Here is a 16842-nt window from a genome sequence, read left to right as displayed (position 1 = left end):
CAAATTATCCCCAAATTTTGAGTTTTCCTGGCTTGACAATATCAAATTTGTGGCATTTCAGCATCTCTAGGACTCCAGAAAGTACTACCACCCACCTCAGTCAATGTTCTGCACACCGAAAATGTGAAATAATCATCAACACCAAATCAGATAAACCGTCTCAGAGATTTGAATCGGTGGTGAAAATAGTCTGACTACCGATTTGTCGCAGTGTATTGTGTAATGGCGTGCTGAGGAGTTGGAGAGCAAATTCCTCGTCGAAGTTATACAAGTATTTAGCGAAGTTAATTTTCCAACTCACTGTGTGGCCACGATGAAGGACGAGGAGAACCAGAAGGACAACCGCGAGAGCATCCTGGCGGACGCCAAGGCGACGAGTTCTGCGAAATACTCTGCGTCAAGAGTTCAAGGAAATACTGTGATGCCAGCCAAGAAGTCCGCCACGGACTTCCGCTTCGGGAAAACCATCGGGGAGGGCAGCTTCAGCACCGTGTATCTGGCCAAGGATATCCACACGCGCAGGGAATATGCAAGTGAGTTGTCAATTGCTTCCATTCTGTTGCCATTTTTGCTCGTGGCGCCGCGCAAGAAGGCACAGCTATTGCCATCGCACGCAGAGGCAAGATTACACGAATTCCACAAATTTCTCATTTCTGAGGGTGTTTCACAAGCTGCATTTCGAAGTGCCCCGAAAACCTGCATTGAAATCACAAAACTACGACGAAATTACCTAACTATCGTTCTCTTGCGCTGAAAGCACATTTGGCACTCGTGCTGGTCAAAGCAAGAATCCCAAATGCGCTGTCCACTCTGAGCCTATCGTTATATTTTGGTCATGCAATTTAAATAGCATTCTCACGCTTTGTCTGTCTCTCTTCTCGTCCTGCGGCGGATGTGCAGTAAAAGTATGCGACAAGCAGCATATCATCCGGGAGAAGAAGCAGGAGTACATCAAGCGAGAGCGCGAGGTGATGAACGTGATGAGCGGCGTGCCCGGATTCGTCAACCTCTACTGCACGTTCCAGGACCAGAAGAGCCTGTACTTCGTGATGACGTACGCCGCGAACGGCGATCTGCTGCCGTACATAAACAAGGTTGGCTCCTTCGACATGGACTGCACGCGGTTCTACGCGGCGGAGTTGGTGGTGGCGCTGGAGCAGATGCACAAGCGCGGCGTGATTCACAGGGATCTGAAGCCGGAGAACATCCTGCTGGACGATCGCATGCACACGCTGATCGCGGACTTTGGCTCCGCCAAGATGATGCAGGACTCGAATGTGGTGCCGCCGGTGAAGCCGCCGCCGGAGAAGGACAAAGTGCCCATGTCAAAAGGCTACAGGCGCAACAGCTTCGTGGGCACGGCGCAGTACGTGTCGCCGGAGGTGCTGAAGGGACAGCCGGCCACGAAGGCGGTGGACTTGTGGGCGCTGGGCTGCATAGTGTATCAAATGGTGTCCGGACTGCCGCCCTTCCGCGCGGGCTCGGAGTACTTGATCTTTCAGAAGATCCTCAAGCAGGACCTCACCTTCCCGGACGGCTTCGATATGGCGGCGAAGGATCTGGTGGAGAAGCTGCTCGTGATCGATCCGAACGCCCGCCTGGGCGCGGACGATGCCGATAATCGCTACGACAGTATACGAGACCACGTCTTCTTCGACGGCATCGAGTGGTGCAATCTGAGGGAGCAGACGCCGCCGCAGATCTACCCCTACCTGCCCGGGCGGTGTCTCGAGGGCGAGCTGAGGAGCCGCTACAGGGTGCCGGACAATCTGGAGCCGGGCCTCGACGAGCGTCAATTGACACGACTGCTGGGCCTCGAGTTGGGCACCACCGGCGCGGCTCTTCCGCCTGAGCAATCAAGTAAGTGACCGCACCCTCGCCCCGCTCCGCCCACTGACCCACAATCTCCTGTGCAGGTATCGCGAGCCTGTCTGAGGCGGAGAGGCGGCAGCGCATGGAATCACAGAAGACTGATAAGTGGAATCAATTTGTCGAGGGGGAGTTGATTCTCAAGAAGGGCTATGTGCATAAGCGGAAGGGACTGTTCGCGAGGAAGCGGATGCTCCTGCTCACCACCGGACCGCGCCTCTTCTACATTGATCCCGTGCAGATGGTGAAGAAGGGCGAAATCCCGTGGAGTGCAGAATTGCGAGTCGAACCCAAAAACTTCAAAATATTCTTCGTTCACACAGTGAGTATATATAAACATTGCGGGACTTTATCAATCAATTTGATGCGCTATTCAAAATCGTGTGCATGGAAAATTTCCCACATTAATGTATAGTGTTGTTATTCGACAATTTATTGATTTTTCGTGAATCATGTCAACTATCGATCAAAAGGCACTTCTCATGCCTTTTCTATGCCCCAATTCGCCGTAATTGTCTGTTTTTGCCAATACAATTTCGCGAAAAGCTTGTCTAATGGGGTTGTTGTCTACAAGTGATTAGTTTTCCAGCCAAACAACACAATATTGTGCACCAGATAAGCCATTCATTCACTCTTTTTCACTCACTTTGCCTATCGGTGGGAAAATACACGAGAATTACATTGTGTGAAAGGAGTTTTTCTCAATAAGGAAATTGTATGTATGTTTTATATTAGCTGAAATAGCTTCACTATCATCACGATCGGGTTTTTTTTCTTTTGGATTCCTTTGTGGATCATTATGTGCGATTGCAAAGTGATTCATGCGTGTTTTGTGTGTTTTTTTTTATCAAGACGCACAGGGAAAACAACAATATCATGCATTGAGATCGTGAAAATTGTGTAGAAAGAGAGGGGAAGAAAAAACGCAAGTTGTGTGATTTTTTCTGCATCGCAGTTCTTCGCGCGCGCGCGCGTGTGTCTTCTTTGAGTGGCTTGTAAACAATCGTGTGGACAAATAAGCAATTATGCTACATTGCAAATACTCAACAGTACGCAATTGTAACCTGGCTTTGTGAGTGAGTCAATCAATGAGGCGAATATGAGGCGAATATGAGGCGAGTGGTTTTAGTTTGCCGCTTGATGGGATGCATTTCCTATGTTCTGCCACGTTATTGGACTCTGGATGAGTCAAGAAGTGAGAATAGCCTCTTAGGAATGTAAATAGTTAGCTAAAAGGGATCACTGAGGCAGCTTTATTTATACCAAACATAATCATAATTTGAAGCTACAATAAGTGCATAAAAGCAATTCTATGTAAAGCAAATTTATTGATAATTCAATCAAATTTATGAGTTTTACGCCTAACTTTTGTAATAAATTCACAGACTTTAGTGAGTTTATGTGACAAAGAAATCATTGAATGTGGAAATAGTATTTCGTGTTTGAAACCAACCTTGATGGCTTCTCTCGAGAGCCCCGCCCCTTGCAAACTCTTAAGCAGCCACACTTTAGTATCTTGCCATGATCTCTGCCTAATGTTCCACCCTTTTGTCGCCTCTTTGCAGCCAAATCGAACGTACTACCTAGAGGATTCGGAGGGATACGCACTGGACTGGTGTAGCGCAATAGATAATGTTCGGAATTCCACATACAGCAACGCGTCATCGTAAGCAGTGACTGCGGGTGTAATTTATTGCAAAGAGAGAGAGAGAGAGAGTGAGACACAGAGATTGGGTGGTTAGCAAATAGAGAAGAGAAGAAGAAGAAAAAACTATTTAAATTGAGAGAAAAGGATAATATTTTCTAGATAGCTCCAATTATCTCACAGAGAGAGTAAAAGGTAAAAGAAAAAGAGATTTGCTCGTTCAGTTCGATGATTGTAAAAATACGCGCGAAACAGATAAAATATATATAATCTTATTTTTGTTGTGGATACATAAAAAAAAATTTAGGTTTTTCTTTTTTGTAGAGAAAATTTTCGTTGATCTTTAGACAAAAAAAAAAACACACGGGAAGCATAGAGATGTTAAATCGAATGGAAAACTTATATTCTCATTGACCCTTGTTTTATAATTTGTAAAGGAAATTAACACAATATTTGTATTTAGGCGAAAAGAACAGAGACAGAGAGAGAGAGATGTGTAAAAGAAAAGCGAGAGGGATGAAAAGAAAATTATATTATGCCATGTATTGTATTCCAAATAAAGTAAAAGTTGTGTATTATAAGTTTTAGAGAAGAATTGTCCCATTTTACTTTTTTTCGTTCTCGTGTATTTATCAAAAGATTTTTTAGTTCTTTTTCTTTACCTTTTCTTTTTTTTTGCCTCAATGATTAACAATTGATAGAGAGTAAAGTATTTTTTAATTATTTATAATAATTATGTATTTAAATTACTACACATAATAGTTATATAAAGATTTTGAGGATGATACAAATACAATAATATTATGACAGAGCGGATATCTTTTGATTCAACAGAGAAGGTAGCTTATGAGCAGTGTGTGTGTGTGGGTGGCGCTCCTGCCGTGATGGGGCGCTTATCTGCCACAGTAGCCCCTCAGTTCGGACATGGAACAGCTCTTCCGGCAGCACTCATCGATGATGCCCTGCCTGCGGAAGCGCCTGAATTGTCCCGGTCGCATCGAGTTGCTCATCATTCTGCTGAGGAGCGGGAAATTGGGCACCTTCAGTGGCAAATCGTCAATGGATTGGGGCTGGTCAGCGAAGGCGTAGTCGTCATCATCTGTTGGAGAGGCGCAAAGAGTGAAGGCAACAAGCCATTAGTGATGCTGGCCATAGTTCGCTTACTAACAGTTCAAATTCCAGTGATTCTGGGTGTATCAAAATAGTTAAAAAGTTATCAGCAAGTTTGTGTTTTCTGGCAATTCTCAAGATCAAAATAAACATTCTGGCCATTTATTTTTCTATTCTTATTACAAAGTACTTTATGCCTATGACGCGGGTTTAGTTTGTAATATTTATAGCTTTTAGGGCTTCAGCGCCCAGATAAAGGCAGGTAAATGCCTCACATGAATGACAAATACGAGTCAAGGTTGCAACAACTGAAGATATGTTCTCAGATAAGAATATGTAACCGGACATTTAATTATGCTTATCACTTGTAATTACATTAAGTCTAGTTCTGTCTAGATAGACTACAAGTTTATCAGCACTCGGATGAATGAAAAGTCGTTGAATTTTTGTAGATTTGTGGGAGGGTGAAAAAAGTTCATTGGGAAAATCACAGTGCTTGCTGTATTTTTGCCAAAAAATTGGTGCCATCTAACTGAAAATAAGCCATAAAATGTGCGACTTTAAACCTTTAGATGGCCTTTAGCTCGCCATTTCTGGAGCCTATCTGAGCCACTTGTGCGCAAAATAACATTGTATGCTGTGCGAGAATTTCGCCACTCACCAAATGACTTCTTCTGCATGGTGTTGTACTCGTTCTGGCACACGGTGGCGAGAGTCGTGGACAGCATCTTTCCGCACAGCTTGCGGCGCGTCCGCTCGTGCAGGAAATCTGTGTCGATATCTCTGTCGCGTGGCATATCAATTTCCCTGGCCACCGTCACCAGCAGCACACTCGCCAGGATCGCGCACAGGCACAGCATGTTCATTGTCATCTGCATGATCGCGAGCAAAAAGCCTTATTTGCAACGCAACACTCTTGTCCCTTCACACTCAAGCCCTGCGCTCGCGAGGAGTTTGATTTTCCCGCCAAAAAAATTCGCCAAGTCACTGTTCGTCCTCACCAGAGATCACAGAATTAGTGCAAGTGTGGCTAGTCACTTGGGGCTCGCGCAGGAAGTCACTGGGGAGCACATCAAGTCCGGAGGAATAGTTTTAGGGAAGTGCGATGCGAACGGTTCGAACGGCGATCGAGCACAACAATGAAATTCCATTGGGATTGTCTGGCAAGTATCGAAATCAAACTTAACACCAAGCCGAATGAGGGGTCTCGCAGACCTACTTGAACTACATCAACATGAGGAGATACGTATATAGGAGAGGAGTAAAAAAAAACACTAGGAAGGCACAGGCAATTTGCTAGATGCTCTGTGAGAATGGGAACTTTGAGGCCTCAACTTTAGATAATGAAAAGAATTTCAAAAGCTAATGAAAATAAGGGAAAGCTCGATGAGTGTGACGGGAAAAGAGTGAGAAAAGTTGCTTCGCAAACTCCACAATTACAGTAGAATAGAAGGTTCATTTTAGAACACCCAGAAAGGATACTTTAATGAAGTGTGATGGAAGAGTTTAATAGCATAGAAATTTACCCTAATAATCCTGAATATGCACAATTTTACTCAGCAATTTGGAGAGATTTCTCAGTGAAAATTTAATGAAAAGCACAATTCTTGAACAATATATGTTTCTTCTGTAAACTCAGAAAGCATCTTTATGCTAATACTCTCCTTACTACTCAGGACAACATGGATAAAGTCACTGAAGGCACTGAAATATGCAGAAGAATGAATCACTTGCAATACTCCTCTTCTCTGGTGAGGCAGCGAGAGGGTGAAATACACCAATAAAATCCATGTAAATATGAAGTATATTTTGAGATGTATATTATTTTTACATTTCTGTGGTGTGAGGCAGAGAGACGGACATGCTGATGTGTTTACCACAAACTTTCGTCAACAAGCAATTAATGTTATCATCGTCAAGGGTCAATTTTTTCGAGCGGGACACAAACTGCATTCCTCCCCGAATGCCATGTAGTCGTGTGGATACTGTGGCATCATCTCACGGGGTTTTCCTTCCACAATCGCCACACTTGATTGGGCAGCAATTTAGTCACAACGTGGACTGTCTAGAGCGTGCAGTTTCGCTGGGGTTCTTGAGCCAGCGCGCGCCCACTGATAAGGCGCCTTGGCGAATTGGCGGGAAAGCTTTGAACACTCATCTCTCGCGACCCCAGAGGCATTTTCTCAATCGTTCTGATGGGCTTTTTTCCTCGCAGCGGAACGCGAGACTCGCGAGTAAAAAAAAACAACAGCTACAATCTTACCTCTTCTCTCTCTTTCTCTCTTCTGTCGTGGGCGTAATCAGTGGCCGCGGACAGCGGATGGATTCGCAATGGGTGCCAAAACCGCACAAGAACACTTCACGCACTTTCCACTGCACGTCTTCCCGGGACTGTCGCCCAAATCGCAATAGTCCTGCCACGGAGATCCTCGCGCCTTTTATAGCGCCGCAGAGCCCGCGAAACTGCGGCTCCTTCCATCCACCCGCCGAGCCGTCACTCCACATCACACATCGCCCCTGATTAATTGTGCAATTCACACATAATTGCGCGCATTTCATTACTGCAGAGACACAACACACTCATCATCATCCCTGAGCGACTTCCTGAGCCAGATCCGAGGCGACACAATGAGGGTTTATTGTGTGTCACGGCATTATTTTTGACTTTCTCGCGGGGGCACAACGTCACATGTGAGGGCGGCAAAATATTCCCTCGAATTATCTATTTTGGGCAGAAGATTTCCAGAGGCTTTAAAGAGACTTACCAGTGGAGATGCCTGACTCCTTTTCGAGAGCGATTTTCAGAGTCTTTTCTTTTACCTCGTAATTTGAATTCAGCGAAATTCTGTTCTGAAAGCGTATTTTGTATGATTCATTTTCAATATGGGACGAAAATTGATTGCAATTCCAGGAATTACAGGCGACGGAAGGGAAACTACTCTGTTTCCATTACCTCCAAGTCCTTCACCTCAGCCGACTGTGACGCAATGTTGGTCTGCGCGCGGAGGGCAAAGGCACTAATTAAAAGGTGCTGCAACGTGAATATTTGATTTGGGCAAATATTGACAGAGACGACAACTGAAATTGGAGGAGTCACCGTCCAAAAATACACACTGACTCCCAAAACAACTATTTGGAATAAATTTTTCCACTGATTTATTTGAATGATAATGCAATGATTAAATAGCCACGAATGCTTACAAGTACAAAAATTTTCTCCACTCGGAAACAAGGAAATAACACTTGACTTTTAACAATTTCTTAGCGGCAAAAACTGATTAGGCTACAATACTTTTTTTCTTGCTCTTAACGAAAAACCCTATATAATCTCTCCAAGAGTCAATCTATGTACAAGTATTTCCAAAATATTAATACTCAATGTTAATTGGTAGACAGTGATATTATTAATGATCGTCTATAAATACATACTCAATACAATTTATGAACACATGAAAGTTATCTATTTCTTGTCTATCATTATATTGTATTTTTTTTTACGTATAAAATTCTGGGTAAAAAACCATCCACATGACCATCTTCATGGCAATAAAAAGTGTGCTCTTCCAGTGTGCAAAGGAGTGTAATCTCTTGCAATTAATATGGTCAATGAGAAGATTGATGTTAAATAGAAGAGAGCTCAAATTTGTGCTACACAATTTCAGTAGAAAATTTCTTCTAAATATTCGTTGGACACAATTTACACTGATATGGTTGAAGAGATATTTACAGAGACATTCCTCTCTGCATCATCCCACTTTGCTGGCCCACCAAGTGATCCTCAACCGTTGTGCGGTCAATTAGAGACAGAGTCATGCAAATGATGGCATATTAATGCTGCTCAGTGGGCTTTTCTGTCACTCTCTCGCCACTCACCTGAGTTTTTGGGCATGACTAGTCGTTGTGCGACAGAGCTTCGATGCACAGAACAGCCAGTTTATTGTCACAGGAGATCCTCTCTTGGTTGAGGAGCTTGTTGCTCAGTAGTGTGCTCGCCAGCCCAAAAGACGTGGACGCTGCCGAGTGCCAAGCCTCGCAGTACGTCTCCATGGCTCTCTCGCCGCGGACATCTGATCCATGCCAAACGGCTTTCTGTGGCCTAAATAGACGAAGACGATGGGTAAATAACACTTGCTCAAACACTTGGGCAAACAAGCCACTCACCATGTGGTGTCCGTGAGAATGTTCTTGCCGTTGAAGCTGTAAATGCGCGGCGTCTGGGCAAAAAAGCCTCCCTGGCCGTTGAAGATCTCTTTCCAGGAGTTGAACAGCACCTCGCCGCGAATGTTCACGACGGGGAGCTTGTGATCGGCCTCCTGGACGATGGAGTCTATGTTCTGGATCCTGAGAAAACCATCGAGATTAAGATGCGCCTTCAGGAGCACGAAGTCTTCTCACCTCTCCGATATAAATGCCCGGAAAGTTCCCACCAATCCTGCTCTCCTCGCCTGACGATAGCAATCAAAGTCAGCTCCTCGCATCCCTTTGAGATCACCCGAATAAGGTTCATTCAGTGCTGCCATTCGCAACTGCAAAAATAACACACGATTTTAGTCTTCAACCTGAGCACACAAATTGATAAAAATTACTTTCTTCCCCCTTTGTATAGTGTTGAGCATTAAGTTCTGCAATGAGAGGAAATCAAAAGAAAATCATGCAAAAATAAAAGAAAAACTCACAGACTAAGAAAAGTCAGACAATAAACTCACCGATGGTCCAACGACAGGCTCCAGATTGTTGTGGAGCAAATTGGAGGCTTGCAATCCTTGCGAATCTGGTCGATTTGAGGCCGGAGGAGGAACATAATGACTGATAGGACTTTGGGATGAGGTGAGAGGTAGATAAGTTCCCAACTGTGGAGTTTCAATACACATTTTAGCTTAATTTACTCAAGAAAGACAAATTTGCATTGAATAAATGCAAAGAAAGTGCAGTCTTTCTTACCGAAATGTACTGCCAACCTCTGGTCACTCGTAGGAGAAGAGCTTCCTCGGCCACGAGGAAGACAATAGTCCCGATCGTGCTGTTAAGCTAATATCAACGGATTAGATGAGAATAAGATCATATTAAAATTCCTCACCTTTCTCAGTTCTTCGACGTTTTGCACCACGCTCACGCCCATCTGATTTTCCCCATCAAAAGACGTGATCTGGTTGATCTGGCCACCTTCCATGCTGATCACTCCCGGAGGTCCAGGCTCACCTTTGGCACCTTTGTCGCCCTTCTCCCCGCCAACCTGAAAGGCGAAGAAAGGCTCCTTAAATCATCAGGTTTCCCCCCTCTTAATCTGAATGATCGTAAAGTTGAGTTGTGTATGTTTATTTTTGTGAACATAAAGTTAAGCTTGGGGTATATTTAGTCACTTTCCTCTCTCTCTATCGCTTTGATGTGGATTTATCCAAGCGTGTGTGTTCGCAAAAGCCAGTGTCTATTTGTGAAAATTGTGCAATTTGTTAGTGAAGATGTGTGTTGATGCAATTAGGCGCTTCTATTACTCACTGCCTCAATCACTGTTGTATCACCTTTGTCACCTTTCTCGCCAGGATCACCTTTCAAGCCCTGCAAGAGATCATTAGTTACACCTGCCATTTGTCACTCAGCAACACAACAAGAAATACCTTTGAGTTCTTCACAGTTGAAGCACAATTGAGATTAACAGAGAAGTCATTTACTTGGGCATTAGAGAAATGTATGTGATACTCACCGGCCATCCGGGATCTCCAGTGTCTCCCAGTTCGCCCGGTCTTCCTGGTGGTCCCATGACGCCAGCTGGACCTGGTTTTCCTCGTCGTCCTCTCTGACCTCGCTCCCCTTTATCGCCTTTCGTTATGTTGTACATGCTGAAGTCTGGCGCGAACATCGAAGAGCCATCGGCGCCTTTCTCACCCTTCATGCCAGGCTCGCCAAAGTCTCCTTTGTCTCCCTTCTCACTGGAACACTGGCACTGACTCGAGCCGACGTCATCGCCGTAAATCACTCCTCCAGGAGGGCCTGGATCCCCTCGATCACCCTTCGCTCCTGGAGGACCAACAGCCCCCGTCTTTCCCAGACTTCCAGTCTCGCCTTTCGCCCCTGCAGGACCCTCCACGCCCTGAGATCCCTTATCGCCCGGAAGCCCTCGAGAGCCATCGTCGCCCTTGTCACCTTTCATGCCCTTATCACCAGGAGGGCCAGTTTCGCCCTTTTCTCCAGCATAACCTTTGATGCCCATCAGATTGTTGTTCAGATTTTGCATGGTATTCACAATTAAGGATTCCTATAAAAAACCACAGAAATCCAATTTGTATCTTGACGCCAAAATCTGAGTCATTATTAAAAATAATCAAATTCAACCTTAAACATCCTCGATGGATTCCAATTGTTCTTCAGAGTTAGCATTGGGCAAATTTTGTTAGAATTACTTTAAAGCTTTGAATTGGGATGATTGTCTTACATAATTCTCTGGAAATCCTGGCGGTCCGGCTGGTCCCGGAGGACCTTTCAGCCCAGGAGCTCCATCAACACCAGGTTCGCCTTTCCTTCCCTGCTCTCCAGCCTCTCCTCTGCTTCCTTTCGCACCAACTGCCCCGCGAGCTCCTTGAGGGCCAGGCATGCCTTTGTCGCCCATCGGACCAGGACGACCCTCCCTGCCTGGCATTCCGGGAGGACCTCTGATCAGTTCTTGGAATATTATGTCGTTCTTCAGGATGTTCACAGCTGATGTTATGTTGCAGGCACACGTTTCCTTCGGCTTGGTCATCATGAAGACATTTTCAGCGACCTGAAAGAATCCCATTCACTGCTTATTTCAGGCGATGCTCTCTCAAGTGGTGAATTAGCCCACCTGTCGAATGGTTGTGTACAATTCCTCGTTGTTTGTGATGTTGAATGACGTTCCCTGGAGTCCAGGCGGTCCTGGCGGTCCTGGAGGTCCGCGAATGCTGTCTCCTGGCGGTCCCTGCAAGACACCTCATATCATATCTCCGACAGTCCGGCGGAATCATTGCTCCCACTCATCATTTACTACCCCAGGAAAGAGTTATCTAATGACAATTAATTGACTTGATCATTGGGTGTTTATAAATAAACAAAATCCATTTCCATGAAGCAACTTTTTCTGATAAGATTGGCCTCATTTGAAAGGTCTTTTCATCCTCCACAATTCCCTCGCACATCAGCATTTCAAAATTCTAACAAGATTAACTCGGCGAGTGGTAAACAAAATTTTTAAAAGACGGAATTACTTTTTTTCCTGGTCGCCTCTCAGTCCAACACAGAGATTGAGTTATAGTGCAACACGCTGTTTTTGCAGTCACCCAAAGAGACATCTCTTTTTTGCACGACAATCAAGATTAATGAGTGAACTTACCCGCAATCCGCGATCACCTTTTTCACCTTTGAGACCCGATTCAGTGTCTGTTGGGGCAAATGGATCAATCGGGCCAGAAATTGACACACTCGAGAAGCCATGATCGCCTTTCTTTTTCTAGGAAAAGCACAGATAAAGATAAGGAGGGAAAATTGTCACTTTATCTGGGATCATCAAAACATATCCTGCAAATATTTACTATGCGGCGATCACTGCTATTTTGCATGATCGTGCACGCAGTCACCTCAAATTGCAATAAGTGTGAAAAGCTCTAATTTTCAACATTGAGATCCTCAATCTCACTTCATTTGCAATTAAGATTGACTATTAAAATTCTACAGCTCGCATACATAATGTTTTATCTTCTTGACAACGTTGCACAATTCCACTTGGCAAAACTTGATCCTTTGTTGATAACATCATTCATGTTAATCGCACAAATATGGAACAACACTGATTGAATCTCCTCACGCTCAATTATAGACAGAAAATAAAATGGAATTCGAAAGTGGCTTACAAAGTCCGGCTTGATGCATGCATTCATGATGTGACTGTTGGGATTTGCGTAGATCTTCAGGAACTGGAAGGATCCCTCGAAGTTGCCCCTGAGCTTGGGTCCCGCCTGACCAACGTAGAGCGTCGATGCGGAGTCGAAGGTCAAGACGTTGGACTGTCGCTTAATTTTCACCGTGTTAAACTCATCGCAGTCCAAGTAGAACACAACAGTGTCGTGTAGAACTTTGAAAGCGAAATTGAAATACTCCTTCGTGTACGGAATTTCAAATGTGTTCAATTCGCGCGATGAATCATATGATGAATCGCTGTAGTAAAGTGTTATGTTCATGAACTCATTCAATACTGGTGAGAGGTGAACACCGAGTTGAACTACAGTTTCCAGAGGATTTACAACGCTGAAAATGTATCCACCTGTAAAACAAAGGTGATAAATAGAGATTAAGATTGCAATTTGGTTCATGGAGAGTTGGAGATTGATGGAAACTGACAGACTTGATTTTGAATTGTAGAGTTAAATGACTTCTGTTCGGCAATTTTAATCTAGCTCAAGAGAAATAAACTCGGGAATTATCACATAACGCAGAAATCAGCATCAGAAACATCTAAAAGCTTGTTGGGAAAATGACAGAAGATATGCAAATTGACTGCAAGATAGAATTGAGTGATATTCTAAGACTCACCTGAGAGTGATTCAGGCCTAATGATTCCTCTGATGAGGAAATCAGTGAGTCTCTCTGGGAGAATGAGGCGAAAAGGAGTTTTAATGTCCGCTTCCTTTTGAATGTTGAGCACAGGGAAATTGTCTGTGTCGTCAGTTATGAAAGTCACGCCGTCATTGGGAAGCGCCACGGCGTCCAAGAGATTGTATTCCTGAAAGTCTGCAAGAGATAAGGCATTAGCGAGCGGAAGTGGGAGGCAATGAGGCTGAGCATCACCTGCGTTGGCGCACTCCCGGCCCAGAAGCAACGGAATGATGACGATGAGCGGCGTGATGTCTCTCCTGCAAAGATAAGATGTGAATCTTCGTGCTCGATGGGATTAGCAGATGATGAGCACTTTACATGATGCGATTTTGCCACACACTTCACAATAGAGTATCTCGCGCTCTAGGCTCCTCTCCTCACAACACCAACAGCCATGCCCAGTGAATGATGGTTGTATCAACACTGCGGTGAGTAGTTTTGCATACAAGAGCTGCTTTGGAGAGCAAAATGAGCTTTTGCCTTGTCGGTTTCGGATAAAAGGTGGAAAAATTCAAAAAACCGGTTGAACATTTAATACACGCCACTAAACATCATCACCATGGTGATCACTGACAAATCCAGATTTCCCAGCTTATCCATTCACACAGAGTCTCTCTCTCTCCAGGAGGAATGCTCAGCGGAGAGAATTATGAATAATTGTCCCCGTGCCGAACAACTGTCGCCACGCATACATTATTGCCAATTAGATGGCCAAAAACGCTTTCCATTCACACCAAGTACACCCCATTAGGTTCTCCCATTCACTGGCCACGCACTTCCCGGAGAGAATCCCACCCAAAAGTCCGCACACAATAGCACACACTATAAATCTTCCGGCGCCGCGGCCTTTCTGCACGACACGCGCCCCCAAAAGCACCCGGAATCTCACACAGAGCAGCTTCCTCTGGCCACCAGAGTTATCTTCCCCGTCGCAATCTCACTATCTGTGTTTATCTTTGCAAATTCTTCGCGATGTGTGGAGATGGATGGAAAAAATTCACGCAGGCGCCTTTCATCTGTGAGATGACACAGAGACTTTCGCAAGAATTACCATCGAAATGGCACTTAAATTGATGCCAGACTCTTTTTTTTTGCTCTCCTCTGAGCGCTCACCCATGATATTAGCATATTCGCTCCAATATTCTCCCATCACTCATCAAACATTGTCATTCATTTTTTCGCATCATTTTCCCTACCCATTGTGCTCTTTGGCGTGCTGAAATGGAAACTATAAAGCCAAATGGTAAGCATGTGAGTTGTGCAAAACTTGGGATTTTGTTACACGCCATCCGAGAATTCAAATATGTTTCAGCTTATTTTGGAGAAAAAATTCTTAAGAAGAAATGCTCAGTGAAATAAATCCACCTACACAGTGTAAGTTAACCCATTGAGAGCCGAGAAATATTCTCATTTACTAAAGAATGACGTCAAATAGTAGTCAATAATCTCTTTTAGCTCGACATGACCGATCGAGATAGCTTGAAAAACCGGTGAACTTAGGTTTTAGCACCTAAATTGCAGACTTAAGATTAAGTTTTGGTGAATAGAGGTAAAAAATTTTGATTTTTCATCCAGTTTACACGTGATTAGTTAGAATTAGAGAGATAAAATACGCTTTTCATGGGACAAATCAATGGGTTAAATTGGTTAAATTTTGTCTAATGCACATTTTTCCATTACAATCTCGAATAGAGCACGAAAAGAAGACGTTTAAAGTGACGCCGATCGCATGCATGAGCTGTGAATGTTTCGTACGAAAACACCGGTCAAATCGTTGGCTCTCCATGGGTTTGGTGGACTTTAGTTGTGGAGATAAAACCCACGAAAACAATGCTCCAGTCCCTCCGTTCCTCGCCCAGCCCACGATGGCGGCGCGAGGAAAGCAATGGAGAGAGAGAAAAGGCATTAATGTAACATTTTCAGTGCATTTACAATGTGGAAATGCAATCTATAAATAACGCGGCAGTACATAAGGAATGTCCATTATTTACCCAGTTTGAATAACAATTAAAAATAACGACATGTTTTGTCTGGCCTAAGTGATGCCCATATTGAATCCCCCACAAAACGCCGTCCACTCTTTTTCCAAACAATTTTAGCCACTAAACACACTCCTTATCACCCCAACAGAAATGCCATATATGACCAACGCACCGGATGAAGCAATCAATAGCACTTCACGCCGCGATTTCATGCAAATTTTATTTTATCACTCTGGCACCTCTTCGCGCGACGCGCAGATATGAAATCTCTTGTCTTGGGCGATCATCGACTGAAATGGCATTCTCCAGACTCCGAAGCGGAATGCCAAACTATTTATGGAAATCGCGCTACTCTGCCGTTCTTTTGGACAAATTCAGGAATAGCAAAAAAAAAACCGTCTGTTTGCAGATTAAATGCCAAGCTTCAATCTTTTTGCCACTGTTTTGCGATTTGCAACTTTTTTATGAGCTTTTAATTGATGTCACAAATCACTTATCTACAAATATGATCAGTGAAAAAAATCTGTGTGAAAAAATGACTTTCTGGATTAAATCCAAGGAATTTTTTTTTTCTCCAAATCATTCACACAATTTTTGAAAAAAGCATCACCAAGGAGCGATATTTCTTTCGGCACAGCATTAAATCAGTCGAATAGCTTGAATCCGGGACTTTAAATAACATCTAAACATGAAATTATATTGCAAGATCTTTATGAGACTTTGATTTATAAATTTATCAAATTACACGTCATAATATTTGCTTGAATTTCTCAGAATTCTTTATGCGGATGAACTTCATTGTAATACAATAAGAGCAAATTCCATCTGAATACATTGTTGGATATTCAAATCACTCCATTTGCAGATACAATTTCACTGTGAATTTGGAATGCATCTTAAAAGTTTACTCTTTTATCTGTTTCTTCTGCGAAATTTGTATTTACAATTGAGAAATGTATTTTGCAACTTTGACAATGAAAGGAAAATGCGTAATAAAATGTTGAGTTTTCATGCTCTGTGAATACATTTGAATATCCGCGACTGTACGATTTGAACATCGCAAATTTGCAGGAATATTATTAATATCAGCGCTCATTCCTAAGAATATGTAAAAGTAGGAAGAAAACATGGAATGTAATATGAATATTTAATATCTTGTCATGTTTCCAAGCCACCAAAAGCAGCGGATGTTTTGTAGGAGTCGGAGAAGCTCGTGTAACATCTTGAGCACAAATCCAACATAATTATTGCTCAACATATTTCTGCGCGACGCTCGTCGCTTGTGTTGGAAAGCATTAAAAGCTAAATAAATTTTTCTGTCTCCATCTCCGATAAATCAGTGGGACGTTAATTGCTGGATTGGTGTTTCGAGACATGTCGCTAATCACGGCATCTCATTCTTCGATCAAAGAGCTCATAATTGGGATTTATCATTACGCGCGTTTTTTTCGGCGCTCGGAAACATCATCGTCGCCCTTCTAAAAATAACTGATCAGCAGTTATTGCTTGTAGCCATTCAAATTTACGATTCTTTTCGGCGCTTGAGATGAAATTTGAGGGATTTTTTCTGCCATAAAGTGAGTCTATAAAGTGGGACTCACGCTGTCCTACATTGAGGCATCATCTGGTCAC

At 43.5% G+C, this 16842-nt stretch overlaps 3 protein-coding genes across 6 annotated transcripts; 1 reads left to right on the top strand and 2 right to left on the bottom strand.

Annotated features, from left to right (window-relative positions):
- Positions 1 to 182: 182 nt before the first annotated feature.
- LOC132264014 (3-phosphoinositide-dependent protein kinase 1) lies at positions 183 to 4325 on the top strand. The gene is made up of 4 exons (XM_059764057.1): positions 183 to 533; positions 901 to 1860; positions 1917 to 2191; positions 3435 to 4325. The coding sequence occupies exons 1-4, from the start codon at positions 314 to 316 to the stop codon at positions 3537 to 3539; spliced, it is 1560 nt and encodes a 519-aa protein (XP_059620040.1). The 5' UTR covers positions 183 to 313; the 3' UTR covers positions 3540 to 4325.
- On the bottom strand, positions 4178 to 7032 carry LOC132264015 (LIRP-like). 2 transcript variants are annotated; one of them, XM_059764061.1, is made up of 3 exons: positions 6888 to 7032; positions 5286 to 5496; positions 4178 to 4613 (listed from the first exon to the last, which is right to left on the bottom strand). In XM_059764061.1, the coding sequence occupies exons 2-3, from the start codon at positions 5494 to 5496 to the stop codon at positions 4408 to 4410; spliced, it is 417 nt and encodes a 138-aa protein (XP_059620044.1). In that variant the 5' UTR covers positions 6888 to 7032; the 3' UTR covers positions 4178 to 4407. The 2 variants fall into 2 exon arrangements, with proteins under 2 accessions (XP_059620044.1, XP_059620041.1); XM_059764058.1 differs by lacking the exon at positions 6888 to 7032 and having other exon boundaries at positions 5286 to 5991.
- A 568-nt stretch (positions 7033 to 7600) lies between these two features.
- LOC132264371 (collagen alpha-1(XV) chain) lies at positions 7601 to 15490 on the bottom strand. 3 transcript variants are annotated; one of them, XM_059764558.1, is made up of 18 exons: positions 15383 to 15490; positions 13547 to 13708; positions 13421 to 13485; positions 13166 to 13363; positions 12487 to 12896; positions 11970 to 12086; positions 11445 to 11558; positions 11055 to 11381; positions 10955 to 10984; positions 10326 to 10877; positions 10121 to 10180; positions 9702 to 9857; positions 9566 to 9652; positions 9331 to 9474; positions 9211 to 9246; positions 9020 to 9150; positions 8786 to 8965; positions 7601 to 8720 (listed from the first exon to the last, which is right to left on the bottom strand). In XM_059764558.1, coding segments are annotated over exons 2-18 (2814 nt in total). In that variant the 5' UTR covers positions 13549 to 13708; positions 15383 to 15490; the 3' UTR covers positions 7601 to 8515. The 3 variants fall into 3 exon arrangements, with proteins under 3 accessions (XP_059620541.1, XP_059620543.1, XP_059620542.1); XM_059764560.1 differs by lacking the exon at positions 9211 to 9246; XM_059764559.1 differs by lacking the exon at positions 10955 to 10984.
- Between the last annotated feature and the right edge of the window lie 1352 nt (positions 15491 to 16842).

This window comes from Phlebotomus argentipes, unplaced genomic scaffold (genome assembly GCF_947086385.1).
Source record: "Phlebotomus argentipes unplaced genomic scaffold, Phlebotomus argentipes genome assembly contig_32, whole genome shotgun sequence".
NCBI classification, from domain to species: Eukaryota; Metazoa; Arthropoda; class Insecta; order Diptera; family Psychodidae; genus Phlebotomus; species Phlebotomus argentipes.
This window is presented reverse-complemented; position numbering and strand designations above follow the sequence as displayed.

Bases quoted from the DNA above. Each gene is read 5' to 3' on its own strand.
- LOC132264014 (XM_059764057.1), top strand. From the start codon at position 314: ATGAAGGACGAGGAGAACCAGAAGGACAACCGCGAGAGCATCCTGGCG. The intron at 534-900 runs GTGAGTTGTCAA...GCGGATGTGCAG, and splicing joins CACGCGCAGGGAATATGCAA to TAAAAGTATGCGACAAGCAG. The intron at 2,192-3,434 runs GTGAGTATATAT...GCCTCTTTGCAG, and splicing joins AAATATTCTTCGTTCACACA to CCAAATCGAACGTACTACCT.
- LOC132264015 (XM_059764058.1), bottom strand. From the start codon at position 5,502: ATGCAGATGACAATGAACATGCTGTGCCTGTGCGCGATCCTGGCGAGT. The intron at 4,614-5,285 runs GTGAGTGGCGAA...CCTCTCCAACAG, and splicing joins CATGCAGAAGAAGTCATTTG to ATGATGACGACTACGCCTTC.
- LOC132264371 (XM_059764558.1), bottom strand. The intron at 9,653-9,701 runs GTGAGGAATTTT...CGTTGATATTAG, and splicing joins ACGTCGAAGAACTGAGAAAG to CTTAACAGCACGATCGGGAC. The intron at 9,475-9,565 runs GTAAGAAAGACT...GAAACTCCACAG, and splicing joins GAGGTTGGCAGTACATTTCG to TTGGGAACTTATCTACCTCT.